The sequence below is a fragment of the Wyeomyia smithii genome, chromosome 1, assembly GCF_029784165.1.
Source record: "Wyeomyia smithii strain HCP4-BCI-WySm-NY-G18 chromosome 1, ASM2978416v1, whole genome shotgun sequence".
Classification (NCBI taxonomy): Eukaryota; Metazoa; Arthropoda; class Insecta; order Diptera; family Culicidae; genus Wyeomyia; species Wyeomyia smithii.
The window spans coordinates 151264594-151285587 of NC_073694.1; the positions used below are offsets into that span (position 1 = coordinate 151264594).

Here is a 20994-nt window from a genome sequence, read left to right on the forward strand (position 1 = left end):
TTGCAGAAAAAAATATATTGTCGGTGAATTTTGTTTTGCTTGACCAGAATTGAGTACGCGAGAACTGACGAAAGTTGAATTTTTAGCTAAAGCTACAAGATGTTTGGTTCACAGAAAGAAGAAAATAAAAAAAAACTATATATTTACCATTGATAGCGTTTTAATGAACTATTCAGGTAATACATGTTTTGCTGTTCTAAGCGAATTGAAGTATAAAGTATTAAGTATTAAGTATAAAGTATAAAGTATAAAGTATAAAGTATAAAGTATAAAGTATAAAGTATAAAGTATAAAGTATAAAGTATAAAGTATAAAGTATAAAGTATAAAGTATAAAGTATAAAGTATAAAGTATAAAGTATAAAGTATAAAGTATAAAGTATAAAGTATAAAGTATAAAGTATAAAGTATAAAGTATAAAGTATAAAGTATAAAGTATAAAGTATAAAGTATAAAGTATAAAGTATAAAGTATAAAGTATAAAGTATAAAGTATAAAGTATAAAGTATAAAGTATAAAGTATAAAGTATAAAGTATAAAGTATAAAGTATAAAGTATAAAGTATAAAGTATAAAGTATAAAGTATAAAGTATAAAGTATAAAGTATAAAGTATAAAGTATAAAGTATAAAGTATAAAGTATAAAGTATAAAGTATAAAGTATAAAGTATAAAGTATAAAGTATAAAGTATAAAGTATAAAGTATAAAGTATAAAGTATAAAGTATAAAGTATAAAGTATAAAGTATAAAGTATAAAGTATAAAGTATAAAGTATAAAGTATAAAGTATAAAGTATAAAGTATAAAGTATAAAGTATAAAGTATAAAGTATAAAGTATAAAGTATAAAGTATAAAGTATAAAGTATAAAGTATAAAGTATAAAGTATAAAGTATAAAGTATAAAGTATAAAGTATAAAGTATAAAGTATAAAGTATAAAGTATAAAGTATAAAGTATAAAGTATAAAGTATAAAGTATAAAGTATAAAGTATAAAGTATAAAGTATAAAGTATAAAGTATAAAGTATAAAGTATAAAGTATAAAGTATAAAGTATAAAGTATAAAGTATAAAGTATAAAGTATAAAGTATAAAGTATAAAGTATAAAGTATAAAGTATAAAGTATAAAGTATAAAGTATAAAGTATAAAGTATAAAGTATAAAGTATAAAGTATGAAGTATAAAGTATAATGTATACAGAAAAAAGTATAAAGTATTAACCCATTATGGACCGGACCTAGATCCTGATTTTTCTCCAACGCGATTTTCACAACACAGGCTTGTTTTGTTCTCATCAAGAAAAAAATGGTGAAGAAAAAATTTTCCGACTTTCCACAACCGAGTATTTCACTGTTCGTTTCTCCGAACAGTGTGCCAATGTGTGTTAACAAATCAATGAATCCTGAATCTTATGATTTTATTGAAATTTATTATTTATGTGGTTCAAGAGCTTGAAAACATTTGGGATGTACATAAACATTACATTTTTCACAAATGAATATTGTGGGTTTGTGACAATGCCTTTATCTTCTTGATTTTTCATCGTGAGCTCTAGCTGGAAAGTGTTGTCTAATACCTAAAATCAACGGGAGGGGGAATATATACCACATTTACTTCAGATGCCCGTTGAATAGCTAAAGTTTCTTCATCATCACTCTCTTCCTTCAGTATAGTATAGTCGATTCATCTTGATTTCTAAACATGAAGATCGAATTCACTATAGATACACTTAGAGCAAAGTAATCAAAAGACAAGAAACTGATACTTACGATAGCTTCAATACAGATTCAGTCCACATGAAACAATAGTAATTGACGCACTATAAAATAAACTTTAACTAACTGCGTTTGACATTACGTAAACAAAGTGAACACCTATAGGACCACTGTTCGGAAAAACGAACAGTCATTTTCGATCAAGGGCACGCGCGTTGCAATGCTCGTAGAGTATTGATAAATGGTACAAAGTAAAAGTCATCCATTAGTAACTAAAATATATCAATATCAATAGCTTCAATCATTTTTTTTCAGTTTTAAAAATTATAATGAAAAATTGTGTTTTTGAACACATCTGCGCGAAACGCTAGCCACCCTACGGGATGGTTGGGGAGGGGTGTCCAGTACATTTTTTGTAGCCAACATTTCCAGCTATCATATACAGAAGACGGAATGTTTTTATCTTATCTCAGTTATTCGTGAAAATTTTCTAAAGTACTGTTCGGAAAACCGAACACCCGGTCCATAATGGGTTAAGTATACAACAAATTATAAGGTCTAAAGTAGAAAGTTTATGTGAAATGTTAACTTTTCGCTAGCTTTCTCGTTTTAAGCTCAGGCGGAAAAAGGTTCGGTTTGCTTTTAAAAAGACAAACTCGAATTTAGCTTTGAGCAGATGATTTCAATTCCGCAAATAAGAAATTCCCACAAATAAGAAATTTTTCAAATTCACTTTTATATTATATAACATACCGTGCCTTTGATTTTCGCTAGTTTGGTAGTGAAATGCAAACGTTCACTAAATAAGCACCAATTAATTTCTAAATCGGCTCGCGCAAAAATCAAATAAATTAGATGTACATCTATATACTGCTACTATCCAAACTATCCTCAGTTAATCCATTAGAATATGAAACATTTTGTAGTAATATAGATACACGAACGGCAGCGAAGGTGCGTTGTATAACAGCGTCTTCAGCAGGCATTGCTAATTACGGATATTAAAGGATCGCATGTGCAATGTACATTGGGGGCATCAGCAGCTCGCCGTTACGTAGGATGAGATGGTAACACGTTGAGACCGTTTGCTGAAATAAAACAGTGCCGCCGCCACGACTGGTGAGTCATTAGTGCAGGGATGACTTGGAATTCTCCAGTCGAACTCGTTTCGTTTCCACCTAATAATTCAAAACCAACGGATCCTTGCACAGGCTTCTAATGCTGTTCCACCGTTTTGCCCTTTGCAACAAATCGTAGTAGAGCATGATGATCATGGGTGGAGCCGGCAACGAGCAGCACACGGTGGAAACAGCAACATATTAACCGTAATCACGCTATCAATCATTAAGGTTCGGTTCGTTCTTTCACCGATACAATCCAGAACGAACAATAATTTCGTTTCATTATGCATATTTATTTAAATTCCTGCCCACCACACCTTCTTTGATTGCGATGGGTAACCCCAACAAGCGTAGAACAAGCCCATGTCGACAGACAGAATCGAACGCTTTATGGCGGTGCGTTGTACAAGTTTTTTCACGGTAAATTCTGTGCCAGTTTGGCCTACGTGGCCCCTGGGATGAGTAACGAGCGATTCTAATTGGAAGATCGAATATTATCGCTAATATGATTAGCAGTGCGATTTGTACATGCAAGAAAAGAATAAGCTCTATCATCATTATCGTCCTTCTCATGCTGCTGCCGCTGGCAGTGGCGGTGGCTGTGGTGAAGCCAAGCGTAACCCGTTGTCGTAGGAATTCTTCTCTACGGTCGGTTCTGTCGCGGAACGGTTTGCAAACGAGACCCCCGAACAGCTCGAGAGAAAAAATTATAGGCATTCAGATAACGGCAGATAGAAGCTGGAATCAATCTCATTAGTGCGGCCAGTGCCGAACAGCAGACGGGACTTGTGTATCGCGCTCGGCCAACGAACGACAACCCAGCGCCAACTTTCACGAACTAATTAATAGATTTTTGGACGGGCAACGGCATTTACTATGGCCAAAAACTGTCCGTCTAATGATTAATGTGAGTTGAATGTTGTGTCCAGAGGTGATATTTTGAATGATTATGGTTTGACTGAAGAACAACTATCCGGAGTATTTCAGTGGATCAAAGAGAGACGCACGGTTAGAAAGATATCTTTGTTATGTTTATAAATTAAGAGATTTCGTTGAGGCTTTCTTGCGCAATTTAAAAAATATGTCCCGCTTTTAATATTTTTTTAATTCACATTTTTGATTTAGCTGGAACTTTGCACACATGTTTTTATGGGCTGAAGATGTCTTTTCCTCTCAAATCAAAATACATAAATACAGCCCCAATTTATCTAACGATACAACAAAAAATGCGGATTTTATTATTTTCGACGAAGATTCATCCATGCAATTTCAAGTACAATTGAAACACATCGGGTGACCTGTTCTAAGATTTGGTGACCAGAAAAACAGCTTTATTCGATTAGTTGATCGATTTTCGAGCCACTTCCCCAGAACAATGTCACAAAAATCTATTGTTACAGACAGACAGACATTCCATAAAACCTCCCGAAATAGTATAAACGCAGCCTGGCCGCGAAATAAGTAAGCATCAAAGAAAAGTAAAAAAAAACAAGAATCAACAAAACTAAAAAAAGAGAAAACAATAGGGAGACACATTTACACAGCAACGAATTACAATTTGAACTTGCAAAATCCTCTGTGATTGAACAAAAACTTTTGGAAAAAAGAGATAATTGAATATAAAATTAATATAATTATTATGCAAACTTAGTATTATTATTTTTTGTTATGATTTTGTATACATTATGAGTAAAAACCGAAAAAAACAGATTAATTTTATTTAAGACCAAAAAAACTCATAAACCATCGAACCTAACTTTGAAAAAATTTTCATATACACACAAAGAATTAAAAAACTGCCATGAAAGTGAGTAAAGTATTCAGAGTTTCAACATGCATGAACTTATTATATAACCCGATTCACCTGAAAAACTTCACCATGTTACGCCATTCTTCGAAAGGGGATAGATGTAATACATCGAAATCCCGAACTGGAGAGTGAAAATTATTTTTCTGATTTATTTAAAATTTAATTCATTTCCAAATTTGCACAGTCCGATATCCAGATCAACAAACCAGATGTTCGATACCCACCAGATGACGCGTATTCTTTATCAAATCACACTTACGTTATTAACCTCAAATTCATGCTCTACGCACCATTTTAGAATTATATCTTCTCACGCTTGTGCAGTGGCCATGCAACAACCAATCTAAACACTTTTGAACTTTCGTAATCAGAAACGACGTGTTTACTTTCTATAAGCGCTTCAAATCAACTCAATCATTGAATGTAGAATGTTATTTTAAATACTAAGTACATTTTTATAAGTAACAAGAGCAAAAGCAAAATGTTATATTGAGCCACAAAACAAACAGTGCAATCGTTTTTACTATACCTATAATCCTGCGAATGGAATTAGTCATTTGTATTTTAGATATTCAACTGACACCGTTGGAAGGCCAATTTTTCATCGTTGGCTTAAAATTTGTGGGATACTCTATTTTCAGTTTTCAGTATTCGACAATAGTCAGTGTGAAAAAAGCATGTAAAATTTTACGATATGACCTTTGTTTGATATTATAATAGAAATCTAAATAACTCTGAAATAATTAGTCAACCTTATTTAGTTTTCAGTCAGGCAAACAGAGAAAAAACCGTACCTTCAAAGTTAGATCCCGTTTCATTCACGCAAAAGTTGAACGATGCGAAACCACATCAATAATAGCGCAACTTTTGATTCGGTTTGCAACTTGGATAAATACTGTGTCTCAGCTATGACGCATCCTTTATAAATAAATAAATATTCATGCCTTTTTGTGTTTGGTCGACAAAAATTACTAAAACAACAAAACGTTCACCAGTAATAGTATCGTCTTACATGTTTGTCAATCCTGCTTCGAGTTAGTTTACTGTATACCCTAGACAAGCATTGTTTTATGCTTTTAACACAATGTTTATATGAAAAGGTATCAGAACTTGTGCGAAAGCAATAATTGCCTCAGCTCGAACTTTTGCGAGTATATATAAAGTTATGCGATTGCAAAACGTGTTCTTACTGTGTGTAGCGAAGTTTCATAAATATGTGATCCTAGATTAAAACGGCTGTATGACATTAACTCGTAGTAAATAATAATATGTGTCATTAATAATATTTCAGCATCCAATTAGATTGAGTACATATTTAGTACCATTTGTGCACACTCAACGCTCTTCTTTAGGTCTGTAAATATAACCGAAAAATGTAAATCGCCTACTCAGTTTGCCACAATTATGCTAATCTTATTACAGTACAGGCCGAACAGGGGTACCTCTATGTAATACAATAATTTTCCACTGCACCAGATAGCATTAATGACGCTTATCTAAGTCCACAATCTGCATGCAGATTTAATCAATCGGGGCCTCATTAAATATCAGATCGCATCAATATACGACACGCGAGTAAAATTCGCTGTCCCCGCGCATATATGCGCATATGCTTCCATAGGTCAACCGGCTATTGACAGCCACATTCACAGTTGGTACTGTGTAGCAACCAGTATCGGCGAGTTGTAATTAATGACTCTACCGAAGCTCCCAGTTCGGTTGCAAATTAACGCCTTCTCCTAGGTACGAGACCACTTGATCAGACGCAATCAGCAGTTGGGTTGGAACGGGTTGGCGGGGATACGTTTCTTGCATTAATTAATTTGTATTCAAATTGATGTGCCTGCAAAGTGGTTCGACAACGCCAACAGGGGCTGCTTGAGATAAATCAAACCATTCGTGGCTGTCAGACGCTGGGTACTAAAGTTCTATAGCGTACTATTTTCTACTGGCTGATGAAACCCGTATAATCAATCAATTCGATTCGGCTTGTTTCAATCGTTTCCGAAGAGAGTGTCATATGTCTAGGACACTTTCGCTTCCCTAGACGACATGTTGCTATCTCGACTCCTAAGCCAGCCGGATCAGCAGCTTAATTAAGATCTGACCTGTTCGAATATTCTACAATCTCGTCTTGTCCGTCACTCGTTACTTGTTCTCCGACAAATAGTGGACACAGTGACTCGGGTAGATTTATCGCGCCTCGTACTCCAGTCTAATGGAGAAGTTATGAATGAACAATCGCTAAGCTGCCTATCGAGAAACTCTGCGACGACGACGGTGCAAATCAACATTATGTCCGCATGAGGTGTCACGTAGGCAGCGTGACCTCCGAGATTACGGATGAAGCGATCGAAACGCGTTCAAATATGGCATCTTCAGTCGGATCCGTGGGCGCGCTCTTCTGCCCCAAGTGGCAGCGCGCATCCGCTAAACAGTCGTAGGCCGGAATGTCGCTGGTAACCGTAGCAACCGCATGAGACGAGTAGCCATTTTGCGATGTCTACTCTTTCTGTCGGCGTCAGTCAAACTAACCGCCAGATAGGCGCAGTCAGAAACCTAATGATATGTTTATTTCCACGAATCGACAGTGCAGATAAAGAGAAACCAGAATCGGAGGTATTATTTGAATAATCCTTTCTGAAGGGACGTATGCGGTGTCGTACGATCTGTGTCGATTCCAGTCCGGTGTATGCATTGTATGATACGGATGCGTGTCTGGTGCTGCTCGGTAGCCATCTATATAATTTGATCGACCGCTTCTCAGCAGCCAGAATTTGCGCGAACCGTCTCACCGCCCTCCCCTGCCAGTCGAAATAATCATCAAGTAGAATCAGTCGTCGTTGATTTGCCTCCCCTGCCAGTCGAAATAATCATCAAGTAGAATCAGTCGTCGTTGATTTGCTCTGGTTCTTTTACGATTACGTCATCACCTTTCGCAGGTATTATGATGACATGATGAAGCGCAGTGATCGTGCTAATGTTTCAATCCAGCACAACAAAAAGAAACGAAAATGAAAATTCAGAGAATTCCACTTTAATTTGGGCTAGGTTGTTGGTAGTTTTTGACGTAGGACTACGACTTTGTTTTTATACCGGGGTACATTCTGTGAAAATGTAGTTGAAGGTCAAGGTGTGTACGGGTGAAGTTGTGGGGTTTGACGGATTTCTCCAAATCTCGACAGCAAACGCGAAATGTTGTCTGCGATTAGCTTTAAGCTAAAATTAAATAATTTTATTTGCACGTTAATCATTCCTAATTTTAATTCACTTACAATTTTGGTAAACCGACTATATACGGGTTAACGCGGTGAGTCGTCGGTTTCTCTAATTGATCCTGGATGATTTTAAGCTAAGTTAGGTTAAGATAGATTGTTTGCTTAGTTTTAGATTAATTTTAGGTAAATTCCACTTACTTTTACTCTCGTTTAATGTAGGTAAATCAATTACGGTATGGTATATATTTCAATAAGTATTAATTTAAATGAATATGATTATTTTTTTTTTTTATTCTCGCTTATTTTCCGTCGGTCTAGTTCCGCCACTGTTGTGGCCAATCACCGACGCCCAGGGAGGCGACTCCTCACCCAGGACCCTAACTCACGACCCGTTTATCAACGGACCGGCGCCAACGGCTTTGCTTCCTCATGCGATGGAAGGCGTGATCCCAGAGATTTTTTCGCCTCAGAAAATCTCCCGGTGTCGGCTAGGATTGAATCTAGACCAGTTGGGTTGGTTGTGAGTGGATCACGCCACCTCACAACCATCGACACCTATGTTGGCGGTGGGATTCGAACCCAGGCGTCGAGCGTGGTTGGCGGAGACGTTACCAACCACACTAGGCCCCCGCTCAATATGATTATTATGATGAGGCACTGCACGAGTCCGCTTTCTTTGCACGTTTTTGCTCTCCTCGTTTTGTTTTTATCCCGGTTTTATGACAGTTCTTGATCCGTTCTGTCGGTCAGCGAGCTGAAGTGGTCAGCGATGGTCAGTAGAAGCGTTGCGTTTGGACAGCGCTGCTGCAACGGGGGGTTCGTCACCACATACCCCCGCCCGTAAACCTTGGTTACCTTCTGGATATCCGGAATCTACTAGACTAGGTTTGTCACCATCGGTGACGTCCAAAACAGCTAACTTTACAGCTGGTCGTCGAATAACCCCCGTTGAAGTCCTCACCAACGCTTGACGAACTCTTCCGTCCTTCCCCGGGAACACTTTCTCGATCCGCCCTCGTAGCCATTGGTTCCTCGCCGTCCCACCAACCACTAACACTAGATCACCAACTGCCAGATTCTCGGACTCCTCGAACCACTTACACCTACGGGTGATGACTGGTAAGTATTCCTTCACCCATCGTCGCCAGAACTCATCACAGATGCACTGAGCCAGTTTCCAGTTGCTTCTGAGCGTGGATCGATTATCTACTGGGGTCATAGGAAGTAATTTGACCCCGGAGGAACTGCCCAGCAAAAAATGATTTGGCGTTAGTGCCTCTTGATCGGCCGACTCAAGCGGTATGAATGTAAGTGGCCTGCAATTGATCATAGCCTCTGCTTCAAGAATGACAGTTTCCAGAGTTTCATCATCTGGTTTGCGAGCTGATTCCAAAACTGCCCCAGTTGCAACTTTGACCGATCGGACAAGCCTCTCCCATGCGCCCCCCATATGGGGCGCAGCCGGTGGGATGAATTTCCAACTTGTTTCTGCACTTGTGAATGTCCCGGCTAAGGCATGATTTCTACGATCGATTTCCTCTTTGAGCTCCCGACTTGCGCCTTGGAAACATGTGCCGTTGTCCGTGTAAAATTCTCTCGGAGGTCCACGGCGAGACACAAAGCGGCGCACGGCCATTATGCACGATTCCGTGCTAAGGGAGTGTACCACTTCCATATGAACTGCCCTAATCGTGAGGCAGGTGAATAGGGCGACCCAACGCTTGGCGAGGCTCCTACCGACTTTGGCGTAAACTGGTCCAAAATAATCTAGTCCAACATATGTGAAGGCACGCAGAAAAGGGGTTAGACGCATCTTGGGTAACGGGGCCATGACAGGAGGCCTTGGAGCAGCTTTAACTACCCGGCACCAAATGCAGCTTTTCATGACTTTTTCAACCAACGATCTAAGTTTAGGGACTTCGAATTTCTGGCGAATTTCGTTGACGACAGTCTCGCGGTTGACGTGGCGGAAGCGGCGATGGAACCAATCTACGATGAGAAACGTTATTGGATGAGCTTTTGGAAGGATTGCAGGAAACTTAGCTTCGGTTGGTATGTAAGGGGCAGCACCGATTCTGCCGCGCATTCTCAGGATCCCACGGTCGTCTAGAAAGGGCCATGTTTTGTAGATCGGGCTGGGTTTGTGAACGCTGCGGTGGCGTTTTTCCGGTGGTCCCTGCGACTCAACAAGGATAGACAGTTCTTCTGGATAGGCTTCTTTCTGAGCGATCTTCCACAGAAGCTCTTCGGCACGTTTCAGTTCATCTTGGGTGAGGGCTCCTCGCTGCAATGGTTTCTGTTTCTTGCTACGGCAGTAGTTGTCCACGTAGCGGAATACGAATGCGACCGTTCGTTGTAGCTTCGTCCACGAGTTGAAACGGGAAATCTTAATCGGAACGTTCACACGTGTTGTGAAGTGACACATCAAGTTGCTTTCTGAGTGGAGTTCTACTTTTGTCGGCGTAATCGGGCGTTGGACTGGCCACATTTCTTCAGAATCGAAGAGGAAACTTGGTCCCCGGAACCACGGATTATCCGTTGAAAGTTGTGGCCCACTATTCCACTTGGTTGCTTGGTCGGCGACGTTTAGTTTAGTGGGGACCCACCTCCACTCCGTCGGATCGGTGGCTGTTAGGATTTCCCCTATTCGACAGGCAACGAACTTATTGTACCGTCGGTGATCGGACCGAATCCAGGATAACACGGTACTTGAATCACTCCATAGGATTCTTTGAGAAATCGGCAGCTGGGAGTGGTAGCTTTGAAGAGTTTCCAACATTCGAATCCCCAGAACCGCGGCTTTAAATTCGAGTCGCGGGATGGAGAGGGTCTTAAGTGGGGCAACCTTCGTTTTCGAGCCGATGAGTGCCACTTCTACCGCACTGCTTGTCTCCAAGCGCAAGTATGTTGCGCAAGCGTATGCTGCTCCACTGGAGTCACAGAAAATGTGCATCTGCAAACAGTTAGTGTTTTTTGGGATTGCAGATCGAAAGTAGCATCTAGGAATGCGCAGTTTATCCAGTTTTGGAAAAAGACTCGTCCACTGCTGCCACCGTTCGTATAAATCTTCGGATATAGTCTCGTCCCAGTCTGTACCTCTGGCCCAGATGTCCTGAATAAGGATTTTGCCGTGAACGAGAAAGAACGAGATCAGCCCTAGTGGATCGAAGAGCGTCATAACCACTTTGACGACCTTGCGCTTCGATGGAATGTGTCCTTGTTCCAGTACCGATCGAAGATCATCTCTCAGTGCGAAAGAATAAGTGAATACGTCCTCTCTGGGCAGCCACTTCATCCCCAGTACCGACTCAAATATTCCTCCTCTTTCTAACGACAAGTGTTTGCTACCTCCTTCGGCAACTTCACCAATTCCTCGCAGAACCTCCACTTTGTTGGACAGGATGTGCCGCAAAGTGAAACCGCCTTTAGTGTGCAGCATCTTTACCTCATTCACCACCTCTATCGCTTCGTCGATTGTTCTGAAGCTATCCAAATAGTCGTCCACGTAATGCTTATCGACAATTGCCGCAGCAGCTCGAGGGAATTCCGTGGAAAATTCTTGGGCGTTTCGATTTTTCACGTATTGGGCCGAGGTTGGAGAACAGGTCGACCCAAAAGTGGCCACGTCCATGACGTAGACTTGCGGATAATCGGTGGGCTTATCACGGAATATAAACCGTTGAGACTGGCAGTCAGGAAACGGTATTCTTATCTGGTGAAACATCTCCGTCAAATCATCTCCGCAAATGGCGACGGGAAATTGTCGAAATTGACAGAGGACTTTCGGCAGCGGAGTCAGTAGATCCGGTCCTTTAAGGAGCTTGGAGTTGAAGGAGGTTTCTCCTACTTTAGCCGCCGCGTCCCAAATTAGCCTAACCTTGTCCGGCTTTTTTAGACTGGTCACGGCACCTAGTGGAAGGTACCAGACGCGACTAGCGTCAACGGAAGTCAATTCGGCGAGGGAAGCTTTGTGCGCATAGCCTTTGCGCTGATAGTCAGCTATCTGGTCCCGCACACGTCTAGCCAGCAGTGGATCTTTTTGGAGTTTTCGTTCCAAAGCTTCCAGCCGCCGAACAGCCATTGGATAGCTGTCGGGGAAAGCCGGGTCGTCCACCTTCCAGAGCAATCCCGTTTCGAAGCGGGAACCATCCATCGTTCGTCGTGTCGTCTCACGGAGGATTCTATTCGCGCGTTTGTCTTCTTCAGACTCTAGCTTTTCATTTGAAACGGTCACTCCTGCACTCTCAAGTGTGAAATAATCGCGCATTTGCTCGTTCATTTCCTGATCATGACTGGGTGCCGCCGCCACGTGGAAGTTGACGAAAACTTGGGGGGCTGATTGACCTGGAATACACCCGTAGATACTCCATCCTAAGCGGCACTTGGCCCCAATAGGATCATGTTTACCCCCTTCGCGAAGCTTAAGTGGAACACATAGCCTGAGATTGTCAAGCCCGATCAGAAGCTTTGGTTGAACAAGTTCGTAATCATTTACTGGGAGGCCGCGCAAGTGAGGAAATCGTTGAGAGAGTTCACGGTAGCTTAGAGTCTGAGATGGCAGTACCAAGCTACTAACTGTCCGGGCATGGACCAGTTTGTACCTGGAAGAATTATTTTTCCCCGAGATTTCAGCCTCAATGACGCGCGACTTTGTTTCGATTCGCTTGACATTTCCTGTCCATTGAAGAGTGCGTACTTTCGTCGGACCCGAAACACCAAGTTTGTCCGCGACGGAATCCTCTATCAGTGTGTACGTTGAACCCTCATCGATAAAGGCAAACACAGTTAGTGATTTCCCATTTCCAAAGAGAGTGACCGGTAAGATGCGGAAGAGCGGCCACGAGAGCTCACAAAATGTTACATGGCTTGCTGATATGTTGACATCAGCAGAAGCAGGGAAAGAGTGAACTATTGTGTGGTGTTTTTGCCGACACCCTTCTATTCCGCAACCTTGCCATGACCTACAGGGCCATTTGCCGTGGCTGTTGAGGCACGTTCTGCACAGGTTTTTCTGTTGCACGAGCTTCCAGCGCTCATCCAAGTTGGCCGACTTGAACTGCCGACAATCTGCTACCCGGTGCCCGTCTCGCCCACAGGATGCGCAAGGCTTAGCTGGTTTGCTTGAGCTTACATGTGATCCGCCCGAAGTTGAAGGGTTTGATAAATCAGGAGTGTGGGTATGAATAGACCCTGTATCTTTTTGCTTCCGCTTGTCCAACCTAGGAATGCTAGCGAAACCTGGTAGGTCGAAAGTAACTTCACTTGCTGCGTCTACTAGTCCCGACATGAAATTACCGAACGTTTCCAGGTTTACTGTCCGAAAGTGGCTTTTGTAGGTAACCCAGTCCAGTCGTATCGAGCATGGTAACTTTTCCACTAATTCTCGTATCAAGACCGGATTTGAAAGATGATCACTCTGATCAGCTGCGACGAGGTGGTCCACAAGGTTCTGCACCGAAATGCCAAAATCAATCAAGGTATCCAGTCGGTCATGCTTAGGCGACGACACGTGATGAATCTTGTCGATTAGTGAATGGATCAAAAGTTCGGGTCGCCCGTAGAGCGTGCGAAGAGTCTTTATGACATGTGGCACCCCTGACGGTAAAAGCAATCGGCTCTTAACCGTATCCAAAGCTCGGCCACGTAAACACTTCTGAAAGCGGATGAGGTTTTCTGCATCCGTGTACCCGCAGGCGATTGTAGACTGCTGGAAGCTGCTGATAAAGATGGGCCAGTCTTCAGGATTTCCACTGAATATTGGTAACTCTTTGCCCAGTACTTGGCGCGCAGCGAGGTGTTGCTGTGTAAGCATAGCAGGAACCGAATCCGTCGCCTGTCTACCGCCGGGTTCATGTCTGGATGCATGTTGATTATCCCGATTAGGTTTCGTGTGGATTTGTGGAGTTGATTTGGCCCTATTACCAAATTCACCAGAAAATTCTGACTGCTGCCGAGGTGAGTGGTTACTTTTCAAAGAATGTTCACTCCTATCTAAATGTTCCGCACCAGTTTGATGGTCGAGCCAATCAGACACAATTTGACTGGAATCCGGAATCGATCGACTTTTACTACCTTCTGCTGCTTGCCGAATAATTTCCTGCCGCTTTTGCATCGACTCTCTCCTCAGTTGAGATTGCATCACTTTAAGTTCCTTCTCCTCCTTCAACTTGCGTTCGCGTAGGGTTTTTTCTTCTATTGCCAGCTTCTTTTTCTCTTCGAAATGACGTTCAGATTCTTATAGTTCCTTCTTTTTCATCTCTGCCTGCTCAAGCAGCTCTTGCTCCTGATGACGAAGTTGCTCTTCTGCAATCTTCAACTGGGCTTCCATCATAGTCGCTCGCACGCTCGACGAGACACTAGCAACCGACGTTGCTTGTTGCTTACTTTTCTTCGAACTCGCCCTTGTAACACGAGCAGGCTGTATGTTAACAGCGGAAAGTGGACGTGATTTGGAACTTGTTCCTTGCTTACTGATACACGTTTTACAAATGTATTGGTTATCTTGGAGTTCATCCTTACCGTTGACACCTGCACATTCGAGGTGTTCCCAGCGCTTGCAGACACTGCATTCTATCATCTCAGCCTCCGCGCCATCCGGGGCATCGCAGGACTGGCAGTTGAGTGGACTTACTCGACGGTCTTTCACCATATCGTTACTCCGACACAACATGGTACAAAATTCTTAAAGAATGTACGGGTGAAGTTGTGGGGTTTGACGGATTTCTCCAAATCTCGACAGCAAACGCGAAATGTTGTCTGCGATTAGCTTTAAGCTAAAATTAAATAATTTTATTTGCACGTTAATCATTTCTAATTTTAATTCACTTACAATTTTGGTAAACCGACTATATACGGGTTAACGCGGTGAGTCGTCGGTTTCTCTAATTGATCCTGGATGATTTTAGGCTAATTTAGGTTAAGATAGATTGTTTGCTTAGTTTTAGATTAATTTTAGGTAAATTCCACTTACTTTTACTCTCGTAGGATAAGTATAGCGGTAAGTTTAATGTAGGTAAATCAATTACGGTATGGTATATATTTTAATAAGTATTAATTTAAATGAATATGATTATTATGATGAGGCACTGCACGAGTCCGCTTTCTTTGCACGTTTTTGCTCTCCTCGTTTTGTTTTTATCCCGGTTTTATGACAGTTCTTGATCCGTTCTGTCGGTCAGCGAGCTGAAGTGGTCAGCGATGGTCAGTAGAAGCGTTGCGTTTGGACAGCGCTGCTGCAACGGGGGGTTCGTCAACACAAGCTTTCGGTCGCTAGAAATTAGCCAAAAATGGCCACCTAATATGAGTATTTCCGGAACCGGGATGCGATCCAGAAGCCAGAATTCGACTCCAGATGCTATTTTGAATTCGAAAAGCCCAATAAGTTATTATGTTAATACAAGATAATCCATCGTAATCTTTGCGTCTCTTGAAAAAGACTTATTGAAAAGGAAAAATTTGCTACAGGCTTATCCCTTATTCCTTGATTGCAATAATACAAGCAATGTAACAAACCGTCTTATTTTGTTCTCGTCGACCTTGTGCCTGTCATGAGATAAATACAGTAAGTTGAATTGAAGCCATCAAGCGTTACGTATTTTATGGATGTTCCCTTATGACATATAAGCTTAAGATAAGTCATATTTGAAATTGGAAAAAGAAATTTTCCTCACTACTATACATAATTGAGTCTTAAATCATATATAATCGAGTCCTCAGGTTAACATTGGTTTGAAAATATGGTACATTTAAGTAAGTATCTGATACATTGTCATCATGAACTCAATGACACAGCAACGCAGACCGGAGATCATCTAGTGGGGTTTTATTTATCCAACAAAGCTATTAATAGTAGATTTAGAGTAAAAAAGAATTAAAAAAAAAATAAAAATATCGATTTAGTAATACTCAGGACCAGGGCTACAAATTTTCGAAGCATAACAAAGAAACCGAACATTTCACATAGTCATTTCGAGTCGAGCAGTTTCATATTCATTTCATTTTTACGGTTACTGTCATTGAATCACTTTCCTGTCTGTCATTCATTTATTTGTTCAAAATGAAAAAAAAAAACAAATAGGTAAATGGTTTAGAATGAAACTTTAATTTGACGAATTGACAAGTGATTTCCAGATAATATTAACAATTAAAATATCACGTGTACAAATTGAAAACCGCCATTTTTGGCGTCCGCATTGACAGTTGTTGAATGAAATCACTTCACATAGTCTTATAGCAAACTTAAACAACTGCAAATCATTACACTTGTCAATTTTCGATTGACCTTTTCTGTTTTGTTTGTTTGAAAATGTCGGAATTCATGCCGCCTAAGCGTCATTCGCGGGATGTTTTGAGTTTCGCTTTTAATTCGAAAAAATTTGCAGCCTAAGTACGTCGAATTATTGTTGAAACTTGGTGGAGACTGCATAAGTGAGATAAATTGTCTCAAATGGTTTTGACGCTATGTAAATTGTGATTTTGACATAGAAGACATGGAGCGTTCTGGAGCTGCGAAAATCTCTACTGACAACAAAATATTCTATTCTTTATTTTATGTATTCTCCAACAGACTGACAGGTGCCTCAACTAAAAAATCGGAGTTTGTTGCTACTGCTGTCAAAAAAAGGTGGACGAACTTATAGAAGAACTGATTTTTTTCTCATGACGATACATTCGTTATGAACGCAAAATAATTGAACATTTGAAGAAGGTCGTTGAATGGCCTTCACGTCCAATATCTCTTGGCCAGCGAAGGAAAAAAATCACCTCTAGCGATTAATGAATAGACATAAAACAAGCCTAAGATGCGTTGAAATCGTCGTCAGTATGCGAAAAACAAAGTATCGGTGCTGGTGCACTCTCTTTGCTTTCCTCTTTACGATATATTTCTATTCATTAGTGTACACCACAACACGTGGTTCTCAATGTGCACAACTCGGTATATGAAGTTATTCGTCTCTGTTACACAGAGGGATCAGAACTTTTTATATCCTTATTCATTTGACTCATGAATATGAATTTTTGTCAGAAAAAGAAAGAAAATGACAGTGTATGCCCTCCTACTCTCGCTTAAACCCAACCGCTGCCGAAGTAGTCCCTTCCCCCACACATTCCCTCTCACCGCACCCAACCTCTGCTGCTGTTCAGGCGACATGCTATTCTCCTGTTGCTATCCTTTCTTCCCCTAACTACCGGCCTATGGAGAGACAAACGCAACGATCGAATCGCTACTTAGAGCTGATGTAGTCTAGTCATGTGTTTGTTTTCTTCCAGAAACCTATGCACCATATCATCATTTCATTATGGGTTGAGAGGATTCAAGTTTAGTCCCGGCCTGTACACTTCGTGAAGTGTACAAGTGATGAATAAACGACGATTGCATCATATTCGTTTTGTTTCCATCACTGCTCTTGGCTCTTCCAATCAACTGTTTGCAGTTCGTTATCTCCAGTTATTATTGCACCAAAGAAACATAAAATCCCAAAGAATTCTTCGTTTTAACGACAATGAGGCAGATTCGTTGGATTGCGTGTTTGGGGTACAAATGGAGTCGAGTGGTTTGTTCAAGAACGTTTATGTTTTTGACGTAATGTGATGATATTTTGTCTGGCCAAAACACATCCTTTTGAAGAAATGGAATCAAAATTTTGTTCAAACATTCGTTCTGGTATGCACTTTGATTGATTGCCACGTTAGGCTTGAGCCATGACTTAGACAAATAGGAAAGAGTCCTTTTCTGTTCACCATTTTGACTAGTCTTCCTTTCCTCGTGGATTATTGTTCAGGTTTGCAAGATATTATGCATAGTCGAAATCGGAAGATTTTCGCTTTCAAAAAGGTTTACCGTGAACTTTTTGCCAAAATTGTTGTGCAGTTTATAGCGAACTGTACGATGCGCTCCCGGAATGCTCCTTGTTTCGACGCCGTTTTGAAAACTGGACTGAGCATGCATGAACAAGAAAAATAAATAATGGCATAAAGAAAAAAGCGAGAACTCATATCTATCTATATATATATATATATATATATATATATATATATATATATATATATATATATATATATATATATATATATATATATATATATATATATATATATATATATATATATATATATATATATATATATATATATATATATATATATATATATATATATATATATATATATATATATATATATATATATATATATATATATATATATATATATATATATATATATATATATATATATATATATATATATATATATATATATATATATATACATATATACAGGTCGGACTCGAGTATCCGGAGTTTTGAAAAACGTTTCGCTCCGGATAGTCGAATCCTCCGGATAATCAAGCCATTTTTTATTTTTCAATTTTCAATATCTTTTATTTAGAACAGTGAGTTTTCTATTATAGTATGTTGTACACAATACATGTACGGACGAAATAATTTAAAACTTGTCTTTAGACTGTTTTTCGACGTTTGTTATACATATATACGTAATAATAAATTATGTAATATTGATTATCTCGAAGATGTAAAAACCAAATGAAATAAATCAGAACTACCATTAGAAAGACAGCTTTTGCTTCCAGAGATTAAAGGAAATATTTTCCAGAAAATATAATAGAATTTAATTTGATTTAGGTATTTACCTGTTTTATTATCTTAAATATTAAGAAGAATTGAGGTGTTACATATCTAGACGTTCGATTTTGACAACACTCATGATTTTTTTTCTATTTTTTAAGACCTAGACGCTCGATATGGCCACTAATGGGCTACTTTGCGGATTTCAAATCGTTATTGATTTCGCTTGATGAGTTTTGGTTTAATAATCCAGAAGTATCCGGAACACCACCGAACAGGCTTGTGGTTCTAAGACCTGCATTCATCATGGCCATAGTATTACAGAAATATGCTCCGGCCATAAATTCGAAATCGGTTTACCGATAGTGGTTGTCCTCATCGGCAACTAAAAACCATAATACCTTGCTTTTGGAGGTTGTTGAGTAAGACTTGGTTGAAGGAACGACGAGAAAACTGCTAAAAACGAACTACCTAAACAGAACGGGGCGTTGTTGTTACGATTTTAAACAACCCCGAAACTCCCAATGACCCGGAAGACGAAAGTACATTATAGAAATACAGAAGAAGAAAAAAATACTCCGGATAATGGAGCCATTTTCTCCGGATAATCGAGCCCCGGATAATCGGGCCCCGGATAATCGGGCCCCGGATAATCGGGCCCCGGATAATCGGGCCCCGGATAATCGGGCCCCGGATAATCGAGCCCCGGATAATCGGGCCCCCGGATAATCGAGTCCGACCTTTATATATATATATATATATATATATATATATATATATATATATATATATATATATATATATATATATATATATATATATATATATATATATATATATATATATATATATATATATATATATATATATATATATATTTTTTTTTTTTTTTTTTTTTTTCTCCGAGCGGGTTCGTTGCGTAGTAAGAGAGCCTCAGGAGATCAGGACAGTCGATACGTCTTTGCAAAAGGTCTGAGGTGAAAAATGCCCTGGCTGTGTCTCTACACACGGACAGAGGCTCCAAACGTATTACAGGTCGGACTCGATTATCCGGAATCAAACAATTTTCATTCCGGATAATCGAGTTTTCCGGATAATCAAATCACACATAAAATACTGAAATTTTGCGATTAACGAACATAACATAAATATTTCTTTTTTTTATTTTACTTGTATGATGCAGTGGCGTAACTAGAAGTTATTTCTGAGGCGAAAAGGGGTAAAATCGTGAGAAGCAAAAAAAACAAATTGGACATTGATTATATTCACTTAATTCGAACATGTTCCAAACATGTCGGAGATAACTTAAATGGTAACAAATATGCCAGAAGGGATGATGAAGGCAAAATTTCGAAATAAAAATTAAAAACAGACCGCGAAGACAAAATAACCGAACATTCTGACGGATTGATATCCATGCAATTCCGACATCAATCGGCATAGATATTTAGCTATCGTTGAAGGAAGCAACAGTCTTCGATTGTATGAACACGAAGATAAAGTTTCAGGTCATCCGTGTGTGATAACCTTGGTCCTTTAATAGCTAGGTTCACTTCGTTTAAGTAAAGCAGAAAGATATGTGGTCCTAGGTGGCTTCCCTGCGGTTTTGTGGACGTAGCATCAAAGTAAGAGGATTGGAAATTCCCAACAACGACGGCTAGACGGCGACCGATAAGTTTCGACTGAAACCATTGCAAAAGGTTCACGTTGATCCCGAGTTTGTCAAGTTTAGCGATGGCTATGCGGTGGTTCAATTTATCGAAAGCAGCTGTTAAGTCAGTGTAAATGACATACGTTTGAGCACGTTTCGACATACTGCCGGTGATGTATGAAGTAAGGCACCGCAGATTGATTGCAGTGGAGCTGTTGAACGAGTAATGGTAGTAATAGAACGAGTAATAATGACAAGCTCGAACAGTTTGACGCTGTTTGTGGAGTGTTACTAGTAGCGAGTTCGATGTAAAGAACCCCGGCGAATCTCTATCCAAGAGTAATTTACCGTTAAAATGGATACTCGAGTAATCCATGTTCGGGTAGAGAAAGCCGTACCGATCTTTTTCCATGAAATTGCGGCAAGATTGAAATCGCCGAACATGATAACTTCGTCAGTTGCTAGGACTGAACAAACTGATTGGCAATGAGTAGTACCTAAACAAGTCACGCTCACGTACTCGATCCAAAGGTATGTACAAGACATAGAGAAACAACATGCGATCGCCGGGGTTTGATCTTCCAGTGCTTATGCTTGGAACTTCGAATTAATAGCCACAAGATCGCCCCACCTGTTGATTTGCGAAACGTATCTGGAAACACTGAAAAAGGAGTCCTCCCTCCCTCGCTGTATTCTCCTCACTAGCCAATTAACACCTCTTCTAAATAATGGCGCATGACCTGGTCGACCAATACTTCCGTTCTTTCGGAGAAACCAAAATTTAGATGCACTCATAGATAGCCTCAAACAACGAGCAGTTTTTCCGATACAGAATGCTAGGGAAAAGATGTGTTTGGCGACAATATTTTCATAAATAAGAATGTAACTATTTTTT

The 20994-nt window shown here is 39.9% G+C and overlaps 2 protein-coding genes across 5 annotated transcripts in view; one reads left to right on the forward strand and one right to left on the reverse strand.

Annotated features, from left to right (window-relative positions):
• Positions 1-20994, forward strand: part of LOC129728470 (cadherin-99C) — a 382935-nt gene that overhangs the window by 107377 nt on the left and 254564 nt on the right. The gene's annotated exons all lie outside the window — the stretch shown is intronic.
• Positions 8626-14001, reverse strand: LOC129717278 (uncharacterized). The gene has a single exon (XM_055667139.1). It carries the CDS (start codon positions 13999-14001, stop codon positions 8626-8628), a length of 5376 nt encoding a protein of 1791 aa, XP_055523114.1.